At 40.5% G+C, this 21,448-nt stretch overlaps 1 protein-coding gene across 8 annotated transcripts in view; it reads right to left on the bottom strand.

Annotated features, from left to right (window-relative positions):
• Nucleotides 1–21,448, bottom strand: part of FBXO15 (F-box protein 15) — a 74,449-nt gene that overhangs the window by 5,780 nt on the left and 47,221 nt on the right. For all 8 annotated transcript variants that reach the window (XM_037805875.1, XM_037805881.1, XM_037805877.1 and 5 more), the window contains one exon: nt 2,273–2,397. In XM_037805875.1, coding sequence (XP_037661803.1) covers nt 2,273–2,397 — 125 coding nt within the window. The remainder of the gene's footprint in view (nt 1–2,272; nt 2,398–21,448) is intronic.

Raw genomic sequence — 21,448 nt, 5'->3', positions numbered from 1 at the left:
TTGTTTCTACAATCTCCAGGAGAAACTGGGTTTGTTGGTTTTTTTAATGGTTGTAAGTACCTAAGAAACTTTTCTATCTTATGCCCTTGCTTATACAAAATTTTTAACTCCTTGAAACCAATTTCTTAGAATATATTCTAGGATTTCTCTACTCTTAGGATGGTAAGATACATGAAGGTAAATTCCTGACCTGCATGGCAAACGCAAGGAGTGTGACATCACTTACCTGACTTCTTTTTTTTGGGAACTCGAAAGACATCTTGATCTTAATACTAAACCCCACATTACAAGTGGCAAAATGCAAACAGACTGTGATGGTCAGGTTCATGTGTCAACTTGGCCAGGTAATGGTGCCCAGGTGTCTGGTCAAGCAAGCAATGGCCTAAGCATTACTGCAAGGACATCTGTGGCTGGTTAATAAACAAGAAGGCTGGTTTATTAAATCCTTAGTCAATCAACTGCAGCTGTGACTGACAACATCAACAAAGGGTGTGTCTTTCACAATGAGAGAATTCAAACAGCTGGATTTAATCCAATCAGTTGAAGACTTTCAAGGGAGAAGAGAGAGAACGTTCACTTCTTCTTCAGTTAGCCAGCCAAAGCAGTCTCCTGAGGAGTTCATCCAACACCTTCATGGGAGTAGCCAGTTCGCTGCCTGCCCTATGGAATTTGAACTCATGCATCCCCACAGTTGCATGAGACACTTTTATAAAATCTCATATTTATAAATATCTCCTACTGCTTCTGTTTCCCTAGAGAACCCTAACTAATACACACACCACACCACATTCCAGGCCTAAGGAACTAAGGGAGAGAGGACAAGCTTTGGAGGGATTCTCTATCTTCTCCCAAAGCCCAGATGAGGTAGGAATTTCTAGAGTAAACTGGCCAAGGACATGCAGTCCACCCCTCTGTAAGGCATGGAATCCCGTTTTCAGACTAAGCTACTTTGCTAGAAGCCTCCATAGTTGAATCATGTTGGTTTAGAATCACCTACTTAAAGATCATTTTGAGGTTTCTCCCCTCAGTCTCTAGGAGGTTTGCAGTAAAAAATCTGTAATTGCATTTGCTGTTAAAATGCCCATTATGTGACTTAGTCTGCCCTATATAAAGGCCCATTGGAGCTTTTTTTCTGTTTTTTTAAATGACCAGAGCTAGGACAGACTTCAGTTCCTTTTTAAATTTACTACACTTCCCTTTTTTCCCAATGAGGACTAAAGGACTGCCCTCATCTTGATCCAACTGCCAGGAGACCCAAAACAATTTAAATTAGTTTTTTAAATTATGCTGACATTTAAGTCTGGCATATCCATATTCTCCTCTCCTGGGTCCTCAATGTTGATTTTTATTATGTGTTATTTCAGTACATTTTTTTTTTATTAGAAGCCCTATGTAAATCTATCAAAGAAAAATAAAGAAGTCAGATCTATGCTCTTAAAGACATGGGACAATATTCTTTCATATGCGATAAGCATAAATTTTACCAAAGTTTAAACACTGGCTTACAAATAACTAGGATCAATAAAACACCTCCTTATGGCAAACAGAAAGTGGCCCGAGAGATAAAGCCCCATGGGGACTGAGCGCTTTTGTGTTCCATGAAGGCAACACCCTTGGCCTTGGTCAGCAGCAGCTCGAGGGGCTCCCTGCATCCACATAAGCGAGGTTCCCTGAGCCCGGAGTGTGGGGACCCTGCTGGCCCACAGCCCAGGGATGGGGGCGGTGAGAGCCCGCGGCAGCCTGGGCACAAGGACCGCAGAGGAACACGAGGCAGGGGCACAGCCCTCCTTCCCCCACCCCCCAACCACCGCCTCAACTCCCCTGTCCTCGCGGCTGATTCTGACAAAGGCAGAAACAGGCTGAACCGTTCAAGGCAATCTCTGTATCTGGGAACGAGAGCATGGACTGCAGCCAATCTTCCGCGGGTGCAGGAGGGGCGGCGGTGTGTGTCAGTGTTCTTGTCCGCCCAACCCAGCCACCGCTCTCCACAGAACAGACAGAGGGGAGGCCCCGTCGGAGGACAGAAGCACTGCTGCCTGCTGCCCACCACCCCAGCGGGGCAAAGGGCTCTGCGCTCTGCCACACGCAATAGACAAAAGGCACTCAAGGAATCTGATGACTGAATTGACTGTAGATAACTGAGAAAATGGTGGACAAATCTTCAGAAACCAGAATAATAAATCCAGAACTTTAAAGAAGCATCATACATATATATCAACATACATTTGTTATTACATAGCAACTAAGCTACTTTAAGAAAACAAAGAATTACCTTTAGACAGCCCTCAAAAATATCAGTTCTCCAAGAGAGGCCAACTTTTCCAATAAGAGGTAGGTGTTGTGCGTTGTTTTTCAAACTTATAACAATGAGCTTCACATATCCATTTTCAATGTTTCCTGAAAAGATTTAAGATGTTTAAAAAATACTACTATATACCAATGCAGGACCAACAAATCAAGATTCTTCAGGCTGACTGCTCCATAAAGGATGCTTCATACAGCTAAGGACTAGACTCACATTAGCCCAGCTAATTCAGGCCTCTAGCTTGAGGCCATAACAATATACTTGAGTTCCACAGATAGAAAAATTCATAGGTAGTCGGGAAAGGTGATCTCAAAGGTGAGCCAGGGAGAGAGGATGTGGGGAACCTGGACGTCCCTCACCACAGACGGACACATGCAGACTGCTAGAAAGGCAAAGGGTCTTCTGACCTGATCAGGCCAGCAGCAGGCATAAACACTAAACGAGAACTACGGAGCTTAAGAAAGCAGATGACAGAAACTAAATGTGAAGGGGCAGTGAGAGAAACACCCAGACATCTGAGGGATCTGAGAGCAGGGGAATATGGAAGAAAGAAGGGAAGAAGCCCAGTACACACAACAACAACAGAAATCCTTGCACTTGCTTTCCAGAAGCGTGAGCTTAACTAGCTTAAAACTCACTCATCTCCCACTTGCCATTACAAACGGAACCTTCACCACACTGGCCCCACACACACTGTGCTTTCCAAGGCTTCCTGCGGTAGAGGACAGCCTTCAATACTGAACTTCACAAGCCCATTTGCAGTACAGCAAGGAAAGGGACTGCCATGCACAATGGCCCCAGAGCACCTTCATTCTCACGTGGGTTTTTTCAGAGTCAGGGACCTGGGACATCAGTCACAGAGCCAGGCAGACCAAAACAAGAATGGAGGAGGGCAAGGGTTTCTGGAACCTAGGTTATTTATTTCACAAGACAAAATAAAACCAAAGCCAAGTTGCTTGGCGGCCAAAGCCCTGCTCTAGAAATTCTATCCAGTGTTCTCCAACTGAAGTGCAGCCAAAAGATAAAACCATTGCTTCTCTGGTGGCATCCCCTGTGCCGCTGTCTGTGCCTGCAAAGACTGCGTGGAAGCAGCGCTCTGAGCCCACAGGGGTGTTGGAGGCATAGCTGCCAGGCTGCCAGCTTCTGGAAGTCTTTGTTGTGATCCAAGGACAGAGCTGTGTTTACTCTTCACTGCTGCTGAGTAACTAGGAAGAACTGTGCAGCCTCTCCCGTCACTCTCCCTGGGTGAATGAAAGGATGGCAGGCCTGGACCGGAGCAAGGAGGAAATCTATGAAAAGCGAAACCTCCAGAGGGCAGAGTAATGACACTGAGAATGAACCAGATGTGGCTCCGCTCGGCTCTGTACTACTGCACAGCTGTGTGCAGGAGCAAAAGAGACCTTTGGCTGGCGGCAGCTACGCAGGCCTGTGTGTTGGCAGCCAGACTGGGGTCACTCAGAAAACCAGGAGTGCTCTTAGGACGCTGCAGAAAGTAAACCCCAAAGTACAAATGCCAATCATATCTAAATGGCAACTGTCTGAGCTAGTAAGCATGAATTCTCTGTAGGAAGCAAGACTCATACTGTGTTATTACCAGATACTCTTCCACTTTAGAATAACTATAACGTGTGCTATCTTAAAAGGTCAAAGCTCTTTCCACCAACCCTTAGTAACGGCTTATATCGATAAGATAGAAAAATGTTAAGCTATTCTCATTGAAACTGTCTGCACACAGAATGTATGTGTGGAAGTGTGCATATATAAAACAGTTAATATTTTGGGGTACTTACTGTATTCCAGTCATTGTGTCAAGCATTTAATGTATAAAAGAATACTTTAGAGGAACACCTTAAAAGGATATTAACTAGGTATTACAAGTTTTCTGAACTCACAAGTGAGAAACTGATGCACAGAGACGTAACTTGGCCAAGGTCACACTGCTGGTAAGTGGCAGAAACATGATTCAAATCCAGTTCTGTGTCTACAGTCTAATTTATAATGATTAAAACACATACAAAAGGGACAAAAACCTAATAACCCATTAATTCAAATACTAGCTAAGAATGTATCATGTAGATTCAAATTCTTATGAAGCTTTATTTTCATATTATTGCCAATAGAGAAAAATCTATCTGTAAATTAACAGACAAGATGTACTGCAGCATCATTTATGGCTCAACACTTTTGGTAACTTCTCAGCCGGGGAATCCCAGGCTCGCGATCTCACATCCCTGACCTTTCTTATAACCAGGACACGAGTGCCCTCAGTGCTGTCAAGAGACAGCCCCATGCAAGCCTGGAGTCCAAAGTGAGCAACATGGGAAGCCACCACAGAATGGGAAAAACAACCTTCTAACAAGTGCAGTGGCAGACGGGCCTAGTGCCCTGAGGCTGGCAGTGGCAGAGCTCCTGGAGTCCCCTGCCGAGGGTGAGAAGGGCAGTGTCTCCAGAAGAGAAGGCCACGGGCTGCTTCCACACATGTATACGCACCGTCTGGCTCTTTGGCTCTCCTGGAGAGACTGAGCCGACACAGCCTGTGCTGCTTAACCTATTTGGAATGAATGCTGTTGTTGGGGACTCTAACCTTGACCTGCCAACACAAAAGACCAGCCCCAAAACACAGCACAATCCAACTCCTGGCTCACCGTCCAGGCTTCCAGTGAGACCTGACAAGCACGGCCTACAGCGTCACAGAGACCTCGTTTCAAACCCTGCTCGGCCATTTACCAGCTGAGTAAAATAAGGATACAAATAGGATGAACTTTATAAGGTTGTTGTGAGGATTAAAGAAACAAGTAATAAATATTCACAAATATAATGTTATACCATAGCTTATTATATACGCCAGGCTAAGTATATTAAGAACTGTACATGCATAATCTCAATACTATTAAAAGAGCCAAATCCACTACCAAGCAAAATGTGAAGACGTATCAAATTCATGGATTAAAAGATATTAAGTCGTCCATGTACCCAAACGTATCTATAGATTTAATGCAATCCAAATCATAATCCCAGGAGGCATTTTTTATAAAAATTGGCAAGCTGATTCTAAAATTCATATGTAAATATTAAAATAGCCAAAACAATCTTCCAAAGAAGAAAAAAGTTGACTTCAAGACTTACTAAAGACCTACAACCATCAAAACAGTGAAGGATTGCTACAAAGAAGCAAATAGAATAGACGGGTCCAGAAATTGACCCATACTTTTACAAATAATTGATTTCTGACAAAGACACCAAAATAATTTCATAGGAAAAGAGTCTTTTCACAAATTATGCTAAAACAGCTGGATATCAGCAGGGCGGAGCAAATGAACCTTGATCCCTACCCTCTACACAGAATTAATTAGGGATGGATCATAAACCTAAATATAAAAGCTAAAACCATAAAGCTGCTGGACAAAAACAAAGGAGAATATCTTTGTAAACTGAGGATGAAAAAAAATTTGAAGACAAGATAATGAAAACAATAACCACAAAATAAGAAACTGATTCATCAGATTTCATCAAAATGAGAAATATCAAAAGAAGCCATTAAGAAAGGGAATAAGCCAGCCACAGATTGGAAAAAATACTTGCAAAACATATATCTAACAAAGGACTGATATCCAGAATGCACAAAGAATTCCTACAATTCAGGAATAAAAAGGCAAAAAAGTAATTAAAAAAGAAGCAAAAGGATTGAGCAGTCACCTCAAAAAGAAGATATGCAAAAGGCTGATAACTACATGGAAACATGCTCAACATCACTGGCCATGAGGGAAATGCAAATTAAAACCGCAAAAGATTCTACAAGAGTGGTTAAAATTTAAAAACCTAACACTTCATATGTTGCCCAGGACATGGGACAACCGGAACTCTCAGACGTTGCTGGTAGGAACACAGAATGGTACAAACGCCCTGGAAAACAAAGTTTGGCAGTTTCTGACACTGTTAAATATAACCCTAGCCTATGACCCAACAATTCCACTCCTAGGTATCCAGCCAACAGAAATGAAAATATGTCCACAAAGAAAGACTTATAAGAATTTTCTAGCAGCTTTATTCCTTATAGCCCAAAGCAGAAAACAACCCAAATTCCCTGTCCATCAACAGGAAAATGTTTGATAAAAAATTTGTGGCATATTCATTCAATGCAATACAACTCATCAATGAGAAGGAATGACTTATTAATGCTTGCAACAGTATGGGTGAATCTTGGAGACATTATACCGAGAGAAAGAATACAGACACAAAAGAGTGCACACTGTATGAGTCTACTTACATGAAGTTCTAGAACAAGCAAAGCTAATCTCTGTGGAAAAATTCAGAGAAGTATACAGGGGAGTTTTTGTGCTGTTCCTGCAATTTTTCATAAGTTTGAAATTATATCAAAATGGGGAAAAAGCAGCAGTCAATAAATACTAGCTATTTCAGCTGTATCAACCTTCCTGGGAAGACCCCTACTGCTTACTGTGCCAGCCACTCTTTTCTATTCAGCCTTTAATTCTAGGTGTGCCCCAAATCGTGGTCCCCAGATCTTCTTCTTCTCCTTTGCCCTCAGGGTGATTAATCCCCTAAACTTTGAACATTCACTGCAGTGGTTGAGGACACCCTTCAGCCTATTTTAATTCCTTCCTTTTCTAAACCCCTACCACACATGCTTTAACGTTTAATTATACCACATTGTTTCTGCATGTTAGTTCTGTTTACTCAAACACCTTCCAGTCTTCTGGGGATAAAAGTCACAGCTTATGGCATAGTAATGGCACTACTCTAACATTTCTCACTTCTCAGCTATGATTAGAGTTTGTTTTTGCTTCATATATAGAACACGCAGGAGGGGGAAAGTAAAGATTTCGGGGGTGGGGAGAAAGATTGACTGATTAATATTCCTAAGGCAAATAGAAAGAAGAGTGAAGGCAGTTAAATAAGATGTAGAGCTGACTGAGGCAGGAATAACTGAACAGACGTTAACTAAAAAAGATAAGCCCAAAAAGGGGAAACCAAATGAACTAGGACCCAAGGCCACCATCTCAGCGGCTAACTTGGTAATGACAATAAATGGAATGGTTATCAGTAAGTGACTATCATACATATGTGTAGAACTTTGCTAAAGAGGCAGGGAAACACTATAAACTCAAAGAACAGTTGCCACAGAGTAACAACAATTTAAGGCTACAGAGATCTGATACTAGAGAGGAATACTTAATGACAAAGATGGTACAATCATTAGACTCTAATGATCAAATAGAATTGGTATGAACTTTTAAGGGGAAAAGGGTGTTTTAGGTCTTCAATATAAATCTGAAGAGACAAACACTTGAATAATGGCTTTTCAACATTTCTCAACTAATCATTTTCAGAGAATTCTGTTATTTTTCAAATCTCTGATACAGGGGAAATTTAAGTAGCTAAGTAGAGTCATAGATCATAGATATCAAAAAAGATAAGTCCTCTGGACATAATAAGGATCAGAAATCTTTCAGTTTCTTTGGTTATATGGGTTGCAACGGTGAAATGAACTAGAACACTACTGGTGGGAGACTGAAAAAACAGGACCTTCAAATCTTGATGACAGTTTACCCCCCACCCCCCATTCAGGCTTGGACCCAAACAATGTCTGGCTTCATGGCCTGATGATGTGACAGCATCACTAAAATCTCCTATAATCTTTTGAGCCACAAGTCTCTACTTTTAAACTAGCTAGGATGTGAACACACATAATACACTAGTGGTATTATTCCTGATATTGGTGACACTTATGCTGATTTTAAAGAGAATTAAATGTATACTTAGACTCTTTTAAAATTTACTGTTCATTAACTCAATGGTGTTTGAAAAATAGCTTTTTCTGTTACTGTATTTAAAGGTTCACACTGGTATTTTCACAAGACCCAGTTCTATTTTCTATGTCCTTGTATCAGTTTTTCCTCAGTCCAGTCCATGTGATATAAATTATTTTTTTCTATGCTAGTCCTTCCAAAGAAGTTTAAGGGAAAAGTACATGAATATTTGTTTTGGCTAACACTTGTTTCTGCTTCTTTTATTATTTATACACTCAAGTGAACCCAGGTTCAAATATGGAGCAACCCATGCCCCGGCCAGCTGACTAACTCAGGGATGAGCACATGACCCAACCATGACCAAGAAGACACAATGTGACTCTCGGGCCTGGAATATGAGATCCAGAGCTAGCAGAGCTGCCTGGTAAGGAGGAAGTGTGACTAAGAATGAAGTTAACCAAGAAGAATCAAAATGGGAGAGAAAAAAAAAGACAGGCTGTCTAGATGTATCCAGTCCTGGTGACAGGCACTGAGCCCTACAGCAAAGTGCACTTGACACAAGACCTACCCCTGAATATTTCAACAACATGAACCAATTTGATTTAGGCTGGACTTTCTGTAGATTTCACTGAAAAAAAAATATATATACCTGATACAGAAATGTTTTCTCTTTAAATATAATTTTTGACATAGAAAACTGTATTGGTTAGGGTTCTCTCGGGCAACAGAATCAACAAGAGATATCTATAAATATAAGATTTATAAAACTGTCTCACACAACTGTGGGGATGCACAAGTCCAAATTCCATATGGCAGTCCAAATTCCATATGGCAGGCAGCAGACTGGCAACTCCAATGAAGATGTTCGATGAACTCCTCAGGCAATGAACTGGCAACTTCAATGAACTCCTCAGGAAATGCTTCACTGGTCAGCTGAAGAAGTGAAGATCCTTTATCTGTCTCACTTAAACATCTGACTGCATTCTCTCATCGTGGAAGACCGCCCTTCATTGATGTAATCAGTCACAGCTGCAGCCAACTGACTGATGATTTAATAAACCAGCCTTCCGGTTTATTAACCAGCCACAAATGTTCTTGCAGTAACAGGTCAGTGCTTGTTTGACCAGACATCTGGGTACCACCACCTGGCCAAATTGACACATGAACTTCACCACCACAGTCCACCCTTGTCTACTTGGCAGTTATACACATCACCTTAAACCATAATTTATCTCTAAATAGAGAACAATAACAGACATATATTTCGCCTAACAATATTCCGCTGTCCTGCGTACAACTGGAAATGAACTGAATCTCTACAGAATAGGGTGCAAGTCCTTGGGTGACATTAACTCTTAAAATTGATTTCCTTTAACTTAAGTACTGCAAAAGGAACAACACAGCTTATGTTATATGATATGGGAATAAGACAGAGAAGAAAGTAAAGATATTTGCTTTACAGACAAATACAAACATAGTCTTAACAAAACAAGGAGGAAATATTCATATCATCATAGTCCTCATTTCTATAACTGGTCACATGGCCGTAGTTCGTATTTATCACCACCTTCTTCCACTACCCATTCCATGTTCCCTTTACCCTCAGCAAGCACTTCAGCTGGCCGTGGCTCTTTGCCTGGTGGGGTGACCCAAACTTTCATTCCTGAAGTTTCTTGGCCATTGGTAGTCCTGCCTGGATTGGGTTGTTGCAGTTTTCCACTGACTTTAATCACAGGGCATGGGAGGACTAAGATACACCCTAGGGGATCTCCTGTATTCCAGGAAAACTCTTCTTTACCTCCATTGTATGGTTGCAGTGCTATTTCCCCTTGATAGTCAGGATCAATCACCCCAGCCAGTACAGCAACCCCCTTCCTTGCCTTTTGATTCAGAGGCATAAGAAGCCCAAAGTGGCCAGGTGGCAGTCTTAACTTCCAGTTCAATGGGATTATTGTTGTGTTTCCTGGTGAAAGCACTCTTCCTTTTGGAACAAAGACCTGTAGACCAGCAGAGCTTAAGCTTGCAGGGACAGGAAGCAAAACTTTTCCTAGTGGATCACTAGGAGTGATAGTGAGTGGTGCCACTCCTGTTTCCACCCCTTGATTCCCAGACCTGTGAATCCTGGCTATGGGAGAAACAGCACCATAGAGTGGACACTGATTCAGAGCATACACAGGCTCCTGGAGAACGCTGCCCCAGCCCTGCAAGGTATTGCCACCTAGTTGGTGCCATAGTTGAGTCTTCAACAGGCCATTCCACCGTTCTATCAACCCAGCTGCCTCTGGATGATGGGAAACATGGTAAGACCAGAGAATTCCATGAGCACGTACCCATTCCTTCACTTCATTTGCTGTGAAGTGGGTTCCTTGGTCTGAAGCAATGCTGTGTGGAATACCATGATGGTGGATAAGGCATTCTGTAAGTCCACAGATGGTAATTTTGGCAGAAGCATTTCATGCAGGCAAGGCAAACTTATAACCAGAGTACGTGTCTATTCCAGTAAGAACAAATCGCCGCCCCTCCCATGAGGGAAGTGGTCCAATGTAATCAACCTGCCACCAGGTAGCAAGCTGATCATCTTGGGGAATGGTGCCATATCAGGGACTGAGTGTGGGTCTCTGCTGCTGGCAGATTGGGCAATCAGAAGTGGCTGTGGCCAGGTCAGCCTTGGTGAGTAGAAGTCCATGTTGCTGAGCCCATGCATAACCTCCATCCCTACAACCATGACCACTTTGTTCATGAGCCCATTGGGCAATGACAGGAGTGGCTGGGGAAAGAGGCTGATTGCATTCTCTCATTGTGGAAGACATGAACTTCATTGATGTAATCAGCCACAGCTGCAGCTGATTGACTGATGATTTAATAAACCAGCCTTCTGGTTTATTAACCAGCCACAAACGTCCTTACAGTAACAGGCCAGTGCTTGCTTGACCAGACACCTGGGTATCATCACCTGGTCAAGTTGACACATGAACCTAACCATCACAAAAACATTTTTTTTAAGTGCAAGAAGAGTCAATGGGGAAACAGATTGGAGATAATAGAGAGATAAGGGACAAATGGCTAAATTAAGGTCACAGAGTAGGTGTGAGCAAATCTATTTAGGAATTAAATTGAGAAGTTGGTTTGGGAGAGAAATATGACTCCTTTTGCTCTGAAACAGGAAATATAAAAGGAATAGAGAGATTCTGATGCAGTGAAGACGTGATAGTAGAAGAACGTCAGGAAGCACACTACGGTGACAGTTTTTCCTAGCATAGCAGGTAGTGAGTGTAGGAACAAGGAATACAGGAGGAAGACAACTGTGAGTGTTTCAACAGAATTTCCGTGAAATTTAAGGGGAAACATGAAGAGCTGATGAAAAGAGGTCTAAGCAGCAACAAAGATAAGCTGAAGTCTGACAGCCCCAATGGATATGTGTTTGAAATTTTCCCCCAAGGAACTGCTAAGCATTCAACAAGCTAAGCAAGTACCAGCAACATGAACCAGTGTTCCAGATTATTTACGAAAGAAAGAAACAGGACAACAAGCTAAGGGATTCTACAGTGCTGTACAAAGTATGAAATGACTGGCAATGGAATTCAAGGTGCCCTATGCGACAAATGAAGTCAAAATGGGACCAATGACCAAGAAGAATGGGAAGAAACCCAAACATTCAGTAGGAATAAGGAAGGAGTAACCCTGGAAGATAAAAGTGTGTGATCTAAAAAGATGCTCTAAGCTCAGTATCTTGGAGATTTAAAGCCCTAACACCAACTAAATTCACACCAGGGAAAAAAGCAGAAAATTCATTACTTACAATACTTATCTTCCCCAAACTACGTGCTCTAAGTTAGAGATCGTTTCAAGTAAGAAATTCTATTTCCACAAAAGCTGTAAGAATACCTATGAAAATGATACATCTCATTTAAACAAATATTCCTGAAAACAAAAAAAATAACTCATATCCTTCCTTTTGAATGGTTAAAAGAATTCAAATTACCAGAGAAAGAACTAATCAAAAACTGAGGTCGTATCTCAAACACAAGTCAAAGTCCAGAAATGCAAGATTAGATGAAAAGGACTCCCACAAAGGCCTTCAAACCTTGGCTGCCACCGGGGCTCCTCCAGAGCATGACCCATCTGACAGGCATCCAGCTCCATGGGAGGGCTACCTGTGCAGGTGCAAAGGGCCTCACACTGGTTTAATGCCCTTCTGTTGCCGTTTTGAAATTCTTGATACTTTTTTAACAGGAACCCACATTTTCATTTGCACTTTGCCCTACAAATGATGGCAACTGCCCTGCTTCCATGTAAAGCACTGCTTATTCTTGAGCTATGACATAAAATACATGAGTATGAGGGTTCTCCCATTCTGTGAAGTGTGATTTGTAATATTTATTTTTTGTGCTCATCAGATGCACAAAACAGAAAAAAAAAAATGTACTAATGACTTCTAATGAAAATGCTATCATGAATTATCTGCTATAACTCTTCTTGGAACTCACCACCCAGAAAAGACTGCACTGCTTCTAATGCCTTCCCTGTTATGATAAACGGTTGGAGAGGACAATCTGACCCAAAAACATGCAAAGCAATTAATATCAAGGAACAGAAGTGGACTGAAAAAGTCATCTATGTTTGGAATCACAAGAAAAATGAGATAACATAATACACAAAAAACACATGGAATAAGCAACAAAAACTGTAAAAGGAGACTTTCTTAAAGGGAAGTTATCTAGGTTTATCAGGTTCTGCTGCGAAGAGTTGTACAACCCCACATATTTGCAGGAAAAAAGCAGTTAGTTTGGTTTCTTAAGTCCAAACTTCTTTCTCACCCCCTCAACATTTTCTATCATGTTTTCAAAGCACTAAATACTATTTAATCAGTATTTTAATGAAAAGTATATTTCAAAAGCTCTATAGGACATCGCCAAGGATAATGAAGGAAAACATAAATAAATGGAAAGAGATTATAAAAGCCCAGATAAAAACATGTCAATTCCTTCCTAATTAATTTACATATTTAAAACGAATCCAATTCAAATCCAAATCAGATATCTTCAAATCTGGCCAAGTAATTATTAAGTATCTCTAAAAGAATAAATGAATAAAAATAACTAAGAAATCTTTGATAAAAGTTCTTTAGTAAGAAATGTTATATTGGCTGCAGGGAGCATATCTTTTCATAACAAAATACAAAAAGAAACCTTGAAATAGCTACTTGCCTAGGGAAGATACAAGAAGGAGGTAAGTGATTCTCAACAGAGGAACAGCCCTCAGAGAGAAGGGCATCGGAACCTACAGGCTGGGTAAAATTTTTATATTTACCAGAAGAAAGCATGGGTAACGTCACCAGCATGGTGAAATAAGAAATTCCCTGAGAAAGTCTTCCCTAAGAATCAACTAATAAAAGGACAAATCCCACTTGCATAGGACTCTGGAGGACAACAGAGACTGGAGGAGGACTCCACAAATGCTGAATTGGAGAAAAAGAGGAATAATCTCCAAGAGCAGGTAGGAGGTTTTCTTGCTGGAGCCGCCCATCCAGACACCATCCCTCTCTGGACTCCCGCAGAGACAGCCCAGCCCAGGTCCCTCCTGCTGTACCTGCAGACCAGACAGCTACCCACAGCAGCGAGTTAGAATCCCACACACAGCCAGGCACAGGGACCCAAGTCTGCAGAGCCCAGGGCAGAACACAAGCCCCCAGGGAATAAAATAGATATATATATAGAGAGAGAGAGAGAGACCATGGCAAAACTGTTGGCAAGAGGTGCACTCACTCAATCCAGTCACTGTCTGGAGGACCATTAAACACAAAACAGATCTTTCCGGATTGACCCACCTTTCTAGATTGACCCCTCTGGGCCCATGGGGCAGGAGGAAACTGGAGGAGAAAAGACTAACAGCAAAAAAACAAAAGGGGGAGGAGGGATGACCTGCTGTCAGATAGGGTGGATTCCAGAATAGAAAAGTGTAAGAAAAAGGGGACACTGAGTGAAAGAGAAAATTTAAAGAAATAATAGGAGCTGAGGAGAAAACATGGCATAAAAACAAGCAAAACAGTTCAAGATTTCTGGAGAAGGCACAGAGGAAAGGAAAATTTCTCCTGGAGGTAAAACAATTGCAATCTTAAAATTTGTACTGCATATCTAGGGCTAGACTCAGGTGAAGAAGAGGTGAGAAAATATGAACAGTTAAACACAGGCTACTTTAAAGGTCCAGAATAAGTTGGACCAAGTGTCAAAGAAGAGCCTTAACACAAAGCCAATTGACAATAAAAGCCTAGACAAGAGGGAGAAACTGACATTCAGAGTTAACACATCAAAATAATCAGTTGCGCAGACATCAACAAAAAATTGCAAGCTATACTAAGAGATGGGAAGATATGGCCGAGTCAAGGGAACAAATTAAAATTCAGAGGAGACGCAGAATTTGGAACAAGTAATCAAAGAAGTTCAAACAAATCTCCTAAATCAAATCAAGGAGATGATGGAAAACACGGATATAGAGCTAAAGGATATTAAGAAGGCAATATGTTGGCGTAAAGAAGAATCTAGAAGTTTAAAAAGAAATATAACAGAAATTATGGGGATAAAAGGCATAATAATGGATATTAAAAATATACTAGAGGCATTCAACAGCAGATTCGAACAGGCAGAAGAATCAGTGAACAAGAAGACAGGACAATCAAAATCATATAGTCAGAAGAACAAACAGAAAGACTAGAAAAAATTGAGCAGTGTCTCAGGAATCTGTGCGACAGCATGAAGGATACAAATATACATATCATGGGTGTCCAGAAGGAGAAGATAAGGAAAAGGGGAGTAAAGAATATTTGAGGAAATAATGGCTGAAAATTACCACTCTTACGAAAGACATAAATATACATGACTGAGAAATGCAACGTACTCCAAACAGAATAAACTCTAACAGACCCTCTCTGAAACATAATCAGGTCCAAATGCCAAAGACAGAGAATTCTGAAAGCAGCAAGAGAAAAGCTATTTGCTACCTACAAGTTATCCTCAATAAGACTAAATGTCTATTTCTCATCAGAAACCACAGATAAGAGAAGATCATGGTATGGGTAGTGAAAGAGAAAAACTGCCAGCCCAAAACTCTTTATCCAGCAAAACTGTCCTTCAAAAATGAGTATTTCAAATATTCAAACATAAACAGAGGCTGACAGAGTTCAACCACAAGAGACCCACCCTACAAGACCTAGTGCAGGGAGTTCTGTAGGTTGGAAGAAAAAGACAGGAGAGAGTGGCTTGGAGTAGTGTGAAGAAACGAAGAGCCTCAGTAAAGGTAAAGGTAACTAAAAGAGTAAATGCATAACCCAATAGTAATGTATCCTCAATATACAACTCTACTCTTTTATTCCTATGAGTCAGAATTCAACTGAACAAGAAAAAGGCGTATTTCCTGATAATGGACATGCAAAACATAAAAAGGTAATGTGGGACAAAAACAGCATAAAAAGAGCAAGCAGAGGAATATAGGAGCAGAGAACATGCATGCTATCAAAGCTAAGCTGGTACCTTTTCAAATTGGTACCTCATACATGTAAGTTGCATAATCTAAAGCCCAGGGTAACCACAAACAAAGTAATCTGAAACCATACAGGACAGGTTTCTTCTTCTGGGAAGCACTGGAGGAAGTTCCCTGCTGAGGCACCATGATGTGTGGGGACTGTGTGGAGAAGGAATATCCCAATCAGGGTAATATCTGCTTGGAGAACAGATCTCTCTCATTGAACTTTACTGGCTGTGCAGTATGCAACAAGCGGGATCTGAAAGAGGAAGATGGAGAAGAAATAGTTACCTATGATCATTTGTGTAAGAATTGTCATCATGTAGCAGCCAGGCATGAGTACACATTCAGCATCATGGATGAATTTCAGCATGAAAGAAAGCACTTAATCACCCATCAGAATCTAGCCTGATATGTTGTGGTTAATCTTCTCAGCAACATCTTGACCACATCTCCTTAGCAACCAAAAGTTATGACTCAAAAATATTATATGATATATGTAACATAGAATAAAATTGAATTCTCCATGAAGTAGACTTTAAAATTAAGTGTGGAGGAGATGGAAGAAGATGGCAACATAGAGAGAAGAAGTTAGTTAGTCCCCTTGGAGCAACTAATAAAAACCAGGAACAACTAGTAAATGATCTGGAATAACTGCTAGGGGACAAACGTGACTGTCCACACATTATGCACCAACATGGACTGGGAGGAATGCCTGAGATTGCAGCGTGGAATCTGAGTAGAAACTGCGGACCCGAGCTGGGAACCCCCTTCCCCCAACGGCAGCCCAAACTGCAAAGCCTTGCTGTGACAGAGAGCAGCACTCTCTGAACAAGTGAATATACCTCAGTCCAGCTCCAACTGGGGTTTTAATTTGCAAACATGGACTGCTCAATGCAAGCTGCAAATCCCCAACAAGCAGACAGAGGCTTTTAGTGATGACTGACCTTGAAGAGCCAGGGAACGTCTCTGTCCCAGGAGGGGGAGCCCAGAGGACCAGGTGCTATCTCTGGCTGATGGGTGAAACTGGAGACCATGGACAGGCCCTGAAAGGGGGCTACTGTCCCTTTTCCTCTCTCTCTCAACCTGAGCGGCTCAGTGGAGGAAGCCTCAGCCATTTTGTTTGCAGCGCTTTGACCCAGACAAGGGTAGAGATAGCAGAGTCAGAGAGCCAAAGAATCTATTTAAATGCAAATGAAAACTCCCTAGGTTATGCATCTTCCCTAAGGGGAAACAGGTGGTGCCCAGCTCTACTACCCGCCTTCCATTCAGAACCAGACCCCAGAGCCGGGAGGAAAAGAGCCAAAACAGAAATTAAGGACTAAGGGAGCCACCTGCTGGGCACGTTAGGAAAAGCAGAGTGGCTTGAGGCTCACAGGGTGTGTCAATCTTCTAAGACACACCCTCATGGAAACCTGATACTGAGTATTGTACCCTTCTGGGACCTGAGCCAGTTCTGGTCTAGGAAAACCTGATTGGGGTAACCAAGGAAACTAGATGTCTAGACAACAGAAAACTATGACCTATAGCAAGAAAAACGAAGCTATGGGCCAAAGTAACAAACTGACACTTCAACTGAGATACAGGAATTGAAACAACTAATGCTAAATCAATTCAAAAAGTTTAGGGAAGATATGGAAAAAGAGATGAAGGCTATAAAGAAAACACTGGGCCTACATAAGGTAGAAATTGAAAGTCTGAAAAAACAACTGCCAGAATCTATGGAAATGAAAGGTGCAACACAAGAGATGAAAGACACAATGGAGACATACAACAGAAGATCTCAAGAGGCAGAAGAAAACACTTAGGAACTGGAGAACAAGACAACTGAAATCCTACACATAAAAGAACAGATAGGGAAAACAATGGAAGAAATATGAGCAATGTCTCAGGGAACTGAATCACAACATGAAACACAAGAATATACATGTCATGGGTATCCCAAAAGGAGAAGAGAAGGAAAAACGGGCAGAAGCAACAGTAGAGGAAATAATCAATGAAAATTTCCCATCTCTTATGAAAGACATAAAATTACAGATACAAGAAGTGCAGTATACCCTGAACAGATTAGGTCTGACTAGGCCTACACCAAGACACTTAATAATCAGATTATCAAACATCAAAGACAAAGAGAGAATCTTGAAAGCAGCAAGAGAAAAGTGATCCATCACATACAAAGGAAGCTTGATAAGACCATGTGTGGATTCCTCAGCAGAAACCATGGAGACAAAAAAGGAAGTGGTGTGATATATCTAGGACACTGAAAAGAGAAAAACCACCAAGAGTCCTATATCCGGGAAAACTGTCCTTCAAATATGAAGGAGAGTTTAAAATATTCTCTGACAAACAGACAATGACAGAGTTTGTGAACAAGATACCTGCTCTATAGGAAACACTAAAGGGAGCACAGCAGGAGACAGATAGGAAAAGACAGGAGTGAGAGGTTCGGAACACAAGTTTGGGTGATGGTAGCACAGCAATGTAAGTACACTGAACAAAGATGACTGTGAGTATGGTTGAAAGAATATTCTAAAAATTGAAAAAAAACACTGTGGTGATGGATGCACAGCCGTATGATGGTACCGGGGGCAACTGACTGAACACTTGGAATCTTTGGATAATTGTATGGCATGTGAACAATCTCAATAAAAAAAAAATTAAAAAAAAACTATACAGGAACAAAAATGAGAAAGGAATCCATAAGACACATCACAAAACATCAACTATACAGAAAAGGAAGTTGCCATAAAGGAAAACTGAAGGCAAAAAAAAAAAAAAAAGATATGACATAAAAAACAAAGGACAACATGGCTGAAGTAAGAACTGCCTTTGCAGTAATAATATTAAATGTTAATGGATTAAACTGTACAATCAGAAGACAGAATTGGCAGAATGGATAAAAAAGCATGATCCAACTATATGTTGTTTACAAGAGATTCATCTTAGACCCAAAGACACAAACAGGTTGAAATTGAAAGGATGGAAAAAGGTATTCTGCGCAAACGAAACCAAAAAAGACCTGGAGTAGCTATACTCAGTATCGGACAAAATAGACATTAAATCCAAAGCTGCTACAAGAGACAAAGAAGGACGCTATATATTAATAAAAGGGGCAGTCCACCAAGAAGAAATAACAATCATAAATATTTATGCGTCTAACCACAGCGCTCCAAAATACATGAGGCAAACACTGGCAAAACTGAAAGGAGAAACAGCCACCACTACAATAATAGTTGGAGACTTCGATGCACCACTCTCATCAATAGATCGAACATCTGGACAGAATGTCAGTAAAGAAACAGAGAACATGAATTATATGATAAATGAACTAGTACCTAATAGACACATACAGAACACTGCATCTCAAAACAGCAGGATAAACATTCTTCTCAAGTGCACATGGATCATTCTTCAGGATAAGCCACATATTGGGTCACAAAACAAGTCTCAACAAATTCAGAAAGACTGAAATCATACAAAGCATCTTCTCTGACCACAATGGAATAAAGCAGGAAATCAGTAACAGGCAAAGAACTGGAAAATCTACAAATACATGGAAGTTAAATAACACACTCTTAAACAGTCAGTCAAAGAAGAAATTACAATGGAAATCAGTAAATATCTTGAGATGAAAGAAATAGGAAAGCAAAATATCAAAACATGGGATGCAGCTAAGACAGTGCTAAGAGGGAAATTTATAGCCCTATATGTGTACATTAAAAAAGACGAAAAAACAAAAACCAAAGACCTGACCCAAATACCTGGAGGAACTAGAAAAAGAACAACAAACAAAACTCAAAGCAAACAGAAAGAAGGAAATAACAAAGATTAGAGCAGAAATAACTGAAGTAGAAAATAAAAAATAATTGAGGGCTTTAACAAAACCAAAAGTTGGCTCTTTGAAAAGTTCAATAAAATTGACAAACCCTTAGCTAGACTGACAAAGAAAAAAAGAGTACATGCAAATAAATAAAATCAGAAATAAGAGGGGGTGCATTACTACTGACCCCACAGAAATAGAAAGGATCATAAGAGGATACTACGAACAACTGTATGCCAACAAATAAGACAACCTAGATGAAAAGGACAAATTCCCTGAAACACACAAACAATCTACGCTGACTCCAGAGGAAATAGAAGATCTCAACATTCCAACTACAAGTAAAGAGATTGAATCAGTCATCAAAAACCTCCCTATAACAACAAAAAAAAAGCCCAGGACCAGATGGCTTCATGGGTGAATTCTATCAAACATTTCAAGAAGAATTCATACCAATCCTGTTCAAACTCTTCGAAAAAACTGAAGAGGAGGGAACCCTAATACCAAAGCCAGATAGAGACATTATAAGAAAAGAAAATTACACACCAATTTCTCTTATGACCATGGATGAAAACCCCGTAACAAAATACTTGCAAATCAAATCCAACAGCACATGAAAAGAATTAGACACCATGACCAAGTGAGTTTTATCCCAGGTATGCAAGGGTGGTTCAACATAAGAAAATCAATTCATGTAAAATACCACATTAACAAAAGGAAGGGAAAACACAACATGGTCATTTCAATTGATGCAGAAAAGGCATTTGAAAAACTTCAGCATCCTTTCCTGATAAAAGCACTTAGCAAAATAGGAAGAGAGGGAAACTTCCTTAACATGATAAAGGGCATATATGAAAAACTCACTATTAGCATCATACTCAATGGTGAAGACTGAAAGCTTTCCCTCTAAGACCTGGAACAAGACAAGGATGCCCACTGTCACCACTGTCATTCCACACTGTACTGGAAGTTCTAGCTAGAGCAATAAGGCAAGAAAAAGAAATACAAGATACGTAAAACTTTCACTATTTGCAGACAAGATCCTATATACAGGAAGTCCCAAAAAAATCTACAACAAAGCTACTAGAGCTAATAAATGAATTCAGCGAAGTGCCAGGGTACAGGATCAACATGCAAAAATAAGCAGTGTTTCTGTACACTAGTAATGAGCAATCTGAGAAGGAAATAAAGAAAAACATTCCATTTACAATATCAACTAAAAGAAAAAAATATCTAGGAATAAATTTAACCAAGGATGTAAAGGATCTGTATACAAAAAACTACAAAACATTGCTAAAAGAAATCAATGAAGACCAAAATAAATGGAAGGACATTTCATGTTCATGGACTAGAAGACTAAATTAAGATGTCAATCCTACTATGAATGATGTACAGATTCAAAATGATCCCAATCAAAATCCCAATGGCCTACTTTGCAGAAATGGAAAAGCCAATCATCAAATTTATTTGGAAGGGGAAGGAGCCCCAAATAGCCAATAACATCTTGAAAATCAAGAACGATGTTGGAAGATTCACACTTCCTTAGTTTAAAGTGTATTACAAAGCTATAGTGGTCAACACAGCATGGTACTGGCACAAGGATAGACACATAGACCAACCGAATCAAACTAAGAGTTCAGAAATAGACCTGTACACCTATGGCCAAATTTTTTCACAAGGCTTCCAAGGCCACTCAATTGGGAAAGAACTGTCTTGGCAACAAATGATGCTGGGAGAACAGGACATTCATATGCAAAAGAATGAAACACGACCCCTATCTCACACCATATACAAAAATTAAGTCAAAATGGATCAGAGACCTAAATTTAAGAGCCAGGACTACAAAGTTCCTTGAAAAATATGTAGGAAAGAACTTTCAGGTCCTCTTCAGGGTGGTTTCTTAAGACTTTACACCCAAAGCACAAGCTACAAAAGAAAAAATAGGCAAATGGGACCTTATCAAAATTTAAAACTTTTGTGCATCAAAGGACTTTATCACAAAAATGAAGAGACAACCTACTCAATGGGAGAAAATAC

The sequence above is a fragment of the Choloepus didactylus genome, chromosome 16 (assembly GCF_015220235.1).
Source record: "Choloepus didactylus isolate mChoDid1 chromosome 16, mChoDid1.pri, whole genome shotgun sequence".
NCBI classification, from domain to species: Eukaryota; Metazoa; Chordata; class Mammalia; order Pilosa; family Megalonychidae; genus Choloepus; species Choloepus didactylus.
This window is presented reverse-complemented; position numbering and strand designations above follow the sequence as displayed.